The sequence below is a fragment of the Miscanthus floridulus genome, chromosome 9 (genome assembly GCF_019320115.1).
Source record: "Miscanthus floridulus cultivar M001 chromosome 9, ASM1932011v1, whole genome shotgun sequence".
NCBI classification, from domain to species: Eukaryota; Viridiplantae; Streptophyta; class Magnoliopsida; order Poales; family Poaceae; genus Miscanthus; species Miscanthus floridulus.
The window spans coordinates 49,904,884-49,911,123 of NC_089588.1; the positions used below are offsets into that span (position 1 = coordinate 49,904,884).

Sequence of the window (6,240 nt, forward strand, 5' to 3'; positions counted from 1 at the left end):
CCTGACCACTTCAACAAACTCGTGGACAGTCCATGCACCAACCACGCCTACTCCATAAAACACATCTACAAGGACTACGAGCTCCTCAAACGTTTCCTCCGATAGGCCGGTGGGCCAAAGGAGGGAGACGGCAAAGACGCGGCAGCCAAGAAAGGAGGCATGGCAGGCAAGGACGGAGACAGTTTCCCCAACATTGATGAATGCATCATGATCTTCGGTGGATCCGACGCCATCTGGTCCAAGCGATAGCACAAGGTTCGCTATAGAGAGGCATGCACCGCCGAGACAGACATCCCCTCCTTAGCTGGTCGGAATCTCTGATCACCTTCGATCAGAGGGACCATCCCTCCCACATCATGAGACTAGGATGCTACCCATTTGTCATCGACCCCATCGTCCGGAAGAAGCGCCTTACCAAGGTGCTGATGGACGGAGGCAACGGCCTCAACATCCTATACATCGACACCCTCGACGCCATTCGCATCCCTCGATCGGAGCTCCGCCTAATGGGCTCCCCCTTCCACAGGGTAATCCTAGGAGCATAGGCATACCCACTCGGACAGATCGATCTGCCCATCACATTCGGTAGCCGGGCCAACTTCTGCTCGGAGTTCCTCACCTTCGAGGTGGTGGACTTTCCAGGGTCCTACCATGCCATCTTGGGGCGGCCATGCTACGCAAGATTCATGGCAAAACCCAACTATACCTACCTCAAGCTAAAGATGCTGGGACCAAATGATGTCATCATCGTGAGTAGCGCCTTTTCGCACACCTTCACGTGCGACCGTGAGCACTATGAGCTCGCCACTATGGTCGTCAACTCGTCTGAGCTCCCGCGGCTCATGGAATCATTGACCCTGGCAGTCCCAGACTACAACAAACTAACCTCCTCGATAGCTTTCTGTCCGCTCGAGGAAACCAAGGCAGTGGCAATCGACCCCACCAACCCAACCAAGACAGTTCGGATCAGGACCTAGCTCCTGGCCAAATAGGAATATGAGCTCATCGACTTCCTACACGACAATCATGATGTCTTTGCAAGGTAGCCTTCTGACATGCCGGGCATACCACGGGAGGTCACCGAGCATGCATTGCGCCTTATCCCGGGCTCAAAGCCCATCAAGCAGCGCCTGCGTCGCTTCGATGACAAAAGGCATAGGGCCATAGGCGAAGAGATCACCAAACTCTTGGCAACCAGATTCATCAGAGAGGTATTCCACTCTGACTGGCTTGCCAATCCCGTTCTTATCAAAAAGAAGACCGGGAAGTGGAGAATGTGCGTTGATTATACTGGACTCAACAAAGCGTGTCCAAAGGATCACTTTCCTTTGCCATGCATAGACCAGATAGTTGACTCCACCTTGGGTTGTGAGATGCTCTCCTTTTTGGATGCCTACTCAGGCTATCACTAGATCGCGACGAAAGAATCTGATCAGCTCGCAACCTTGTTCATCACCCCATATGGTTCGTACTGCTATGTGACCATGCCTTTCGGCCTGAAGAACGCTGGCGCCACCAACCAAAGGTGCATGCAGCAATGCTTTGCCGACCAAGTCAACCCGCTCGATCAGCCTGATCAAGCCGAGCGGCCAAAACTAATAATCACCGTCTATGTCAATGACATAGTTGTCACAACAGCTCAAGCTCGTGACCTGATCGCAAACTTGGCCGCAACATTTGTGAACCTCCGAAGGTTCAACATCAAGCTGAATCCCAAAAAATGTGTTTTTGGGGTTCCGAAGGGGAAGCTGCTTGGATACATTATGTCTGAGCGCGGCATCGAGGCCAACCCCGAAAAGATCACGACCATCTCCAACATGGGCCCCATACGCAACATCAAGGGCCTGCAAAGGCTGACTGACTGTCTGGCTGCCCTGAGCCGCTTCATCTCCTGGCTTAGTGAATGGGGAATGCCACTCTACAAGCTCCTCAAAAAGACAGATGCCTTCGTCTAGACTGAGGAAGCCCAGCAGGCTCTCGAAAGCCTCAAAACATCCCTGATGTCAGCCCCAATCCTCGTTGCTCCTGAACGGGGAGAACCCCTCCTCCTTTACATCACGACAAGCAACCATGTGGTGAGCGCCGCCCTGGTCATCAAAAGGGAGGAGCCAGGACACCAGCTCAAGGTACAGCGACCCATATACTTCATTAGAGAGGTACTTACCGACCCCAAGGTCTGGTAACCGTAGGTGTAGAAACTCCTATACGCCGTGCTAATAGCAACCAGGAAGCTCCTACACTACTTCACCGACCGCGAAGTTGCAGTCATCACTTTATACCCACTCGGAGACATCATCCGCAACCGCGACGCCGCAGGACAAATCTCTAAGTGGGCACTCAAACTCATGGGCCATGACATCAGGTATACCTCACGCACCGCTATTAAGTCTTAGGCTCTCACGGATTTTGTCATCGAATGGATGGAGGTCCAGCTACTAACCCTAGATGTCACCCACGAGTACTGGACATTGTACTTTGATGGGTCCGTAATGGCTCCTGGCTCAGGTGTTGGAGTCGTTCTAATCTCCTCGGATGGGAGTAGACTTTGCTACGCCATCTGCCTCCATTTTTCAGCCTCAAACAACACCGTAGAATATGAGGCCCTTATCAATGGACTACGCATCACCATCGAGCTCGGTGCTACGCGACTCTATGTTCGCGGTGACTCAGAACTGGTTGTTGATCAGGTCATGAAGGAGTCCTCCTGCAAAGCCCCCTCATGATAGCATACTACCAAGAGGTGCACAAGCTCGAGGACAAATTCTAGGGGATCGAACTACATCATGTCCCTTGAAGGGACAACGATGCCCCCGATTTCCCTACAAAATTGGCCACCAGATGGGATCCATCCCTGAGCGAGGTCTTCATCAACGACGTCCATGAGCCATCCGCCCGCATCCTGGAAAGCCCAATCTACACACACCCCGACGCCTAGCCGACGCTCGGGGGTTCCGATCCCAGTACCTCTATGATGATGTCACCCACGAACATCGCCGTATTGGCACTCGATCAAGCCGACTGGCGAGTACCGCTACTCGCCTACCTCCTCGAGGAGGTTCTCCCACCCAAAAGGACTAAAGCCTGATGGATCGCTCAACGTGCCAAAACCTTCATCGCGCTCGGTAATGAGCTCTACAAATGGAGCCCATCAAGGGTACTCATGAAGTGTATCCCCACCAACTAGGGAAGGCAGCTCCTCCTCAAGGTCCATGTAGGGATTTGCAGACATCATATGACCCCAAGGTCACTGGTCGGAAAAGCCTTTCACCAAGGTTTTTACTGGCCCACCGTGCTGTGAGATGTAGAGGAGGTCATCCACGGGTGTGAAGGATGCCAGTTCTATGCTCGACAAACCCATTTGCTGGCATAGGAGCTCCAAACCATCCCCATCACCTAGCCATTCGTGGTCTGGGGCCTCAACATGGTGGGACCCCTCAAAAAGGGCCCAAGCGGTTTCACTCACCTACTCGTAGCAGTCGACAAGTTCACCAAGTGGATAGAGGCCAAGTCCATCACCAACATCCGCTCGGAGGAGGCAGTCAAATTCTTCCTTGACATCATCTATCGGTTTGGCGTTCCTAACTATATCATCACTGATCACGGGACTAACTTCACCAAGAAGAAGTTCCTAGACTTTAGCGATGGATACGACATCAGGATCGACTGGGCTTTGGTCGGACAACCACGAACTAACATTCAAGTCGAACGCGCCAATGGCATGGTTCTCCAAGGACATAAGTCACGCATCTTCGACCGACTCAACAAGTACGCCGGGCGATGGATTGCAGAGGTCCCAACGATCCTCTGGAGCCTAAGAATGACCCCAAACCGATCCACATGGTTCACACCCTTCTTCCTGGCCTACGGAGCTAAGGGAATATTACCCTTCGACCTCGACCATGGCACCCCAAGAGTGAAGGCTTTCGACCGCGACCGAGCCGCGGAGGCTCAACAAGACACAGTCGACCTACTCGAAGAGGCCCACGAGATGACCATCATCTACTCTACTCGCTACCAACAAACCCTTCGCAGGTACCACGAAAGGAAGATCGGAGGAAGGATACTTGAAGTCGGCAATCTCATACTCCGGAGGACCCAATTGATGAAGGAAAAACACAAGCTCTCTCCACCATGGGAAGGGCCCTATACGGTGACCAAAGTAATCTGACCGGGTGCCTTCCGACTGGAGGACAACAATGGCAATGTTCTCACCAACACTTGGAACATTGAACAGCTACGTCATTTTCCCCCCTAAATTTGGTCTAACCACTTTTTAGTTAACACAAGCTCCTGTAAAAGCACCCTAGCCCGAACACTTTTAGCCCGGGGCACTCGAGGGCTTCATAAGGATACAATATCGAATATTACCTCTCTTTTCCTTACTATCACATGATAAACAACTCTGTCCCCGAATGAAAGCACATTCCATTCCTTTGATTACCCTACATGACTCTGTTCTTACTCCCAACCGAACGCACCCTGCCATGACCTACGGTTACAAGCAGCCGAGCCCCTGCGAGCCACGCCCAGGCTCTTAACAGCTGCGGCCTACAGAACTAACGAGCAGGTGAGAGAGAGAGAAAGGATAAAAATGAAAGTCATGCTAGGACAAAAACAAGGAACATATATCGTGGTTCTGTCACAAAAGTAGTACTGATGTATTCATTGATATAAAAAAACTATTCACACGAGGACTCACCCACAAACTCAACTATTACATTTTCTACTACTACAAATACTACTACGGCCACTCGACGACATGGCCTAAATGCCAAAGGAGAAACCACGGCATGCTACGCCGGACATAACCACAACTGCTGGAGCCCCGCTCGGTTCCCCTCCCTCGTCTTTGGTGAGCGCAACGGGTACCTCAAGGGACCCACCCGGTTCCGCTCCCTCGACTTCGGCGAGCGCAATGGGTACCTCAAGGGACCCGCTTAGTTCTGCTCCCTTGACTTCGGCGAAGTGCAACGGGTACCTCAAGGGCGTCGCACCCATAGATGCTCAGCAGAAAAACATAGAGCTCCTGACCTTCTCATGTAGTCGAGGTAGCTCCTGGGTAGGGGCGCTGCCCCCAAGGTATGGCCGCCATAGCAGGAAGATATCTCAAACTTTATGAGCTGGCCAACTTGAGTAGCTACAGACGTGGAACCCTCCACTGGCACGATCCTGAGCAACTTTCCCTCCGACAAAGCTTGCCCGGTGAAGATCCACCGAAGAAAATCCACACACGGCTCCATCCCAAAAAGGCCCCATAGATTAATCCAGCACCGCCTGCGGTAGTCTCCGGTTCAACATCACGCTCTGGGTTCATGAAAGGATCTTTAAGTCCTCCCCCTCGCTCACCCCCTCTCTCACTTAGGAACCGCCGTGACATACATGCACTCTCGGTGAGAAAGAAGGAGGAGAAACAATAGTGGAAGAACAGGCAAAGGACTGCAATGGAGAGCCATCTCCCTCCCCCTATTTAAGGAAGAAACACGGCAGCCAAAGAAGGGCAAAAGATCAGAGCAAAAAAACTCTCCCCTTCCCCCATTCAATGCGGATGGGAAACGACAGGACACGCCTTGACCGAAGGGGCACACACTGACCGACGGAATGACACCAGGTCAGACGGAATGCCGCCTGGTGAGACAAAACGTGGCCTAGGTATGGCCCACCACTATCACATGACCAGGCACATAAACCAAAGTGTCACCACACGCAGGCAGCTCTCCGCATCCCCAGGCGGGACTTGGAAAAACCCAAAACGGGATCTCCGCCGGGAGAGACCATCAGGCTTCCCAAGTCGATCGAATGGCTCAGAAAGACACACTGAGACAGGTAGGAAGCGAAAGGGCACCCCATGTAGGCCATGCCGACTCCATCACGAACGACGAGCATGGGTCCCAGTTGAACATTTTCGACTAAAGCTCTCCAAACCTCATCACTCAAGTCACCAAGGTGAAAAACTACAAACCCCCTCTATTTCCTTATAATCATTTCATACATCCATACGCGCATTCATTCCATACGCCCGTGCCTCCCGGATGATTCGGGCCCTGAACCGCTCGGGGGCTTAGGAACTAAGCATCGCACGTGCAGCGAAATGCATCACAACGCTTCGTGTTGTGTCATGAAGCGGCGGTTGCCTCATTCAACATGAGCAACCAACGGAGCCAGGGGAGAAAAACGTAGATGAGCCTTGTGTGGCCCTCGCCTGGTCTGGCAGACTAGGTCATCTCAACCTTCTCGTTCGAT

The 6,240-nt window shown here is 52.5% G+C and overlaps 1 protein-coding gene across 1 annotated transcript; it reads left to right on the forward strand.

The window, feature by feature from the left end:
- The first annotated feature begins 356 nt into the window (after positions 1–356).
- LOC136479854 (uncharacterized) lies at positions 357–977 on the forward strand. The gene is made up of 2 exons (XM_066477585.1): positions 357–527; positions 612–977. Exons 1-2 carry the CDS (start codon positions 357–359, stop codon positions 975–977), a joined length of 537 nt encoding a protein of 178 aa, XP_066333682.1.
- Positions 978–6,240: the final 5,263 nt, after the last annotated feature.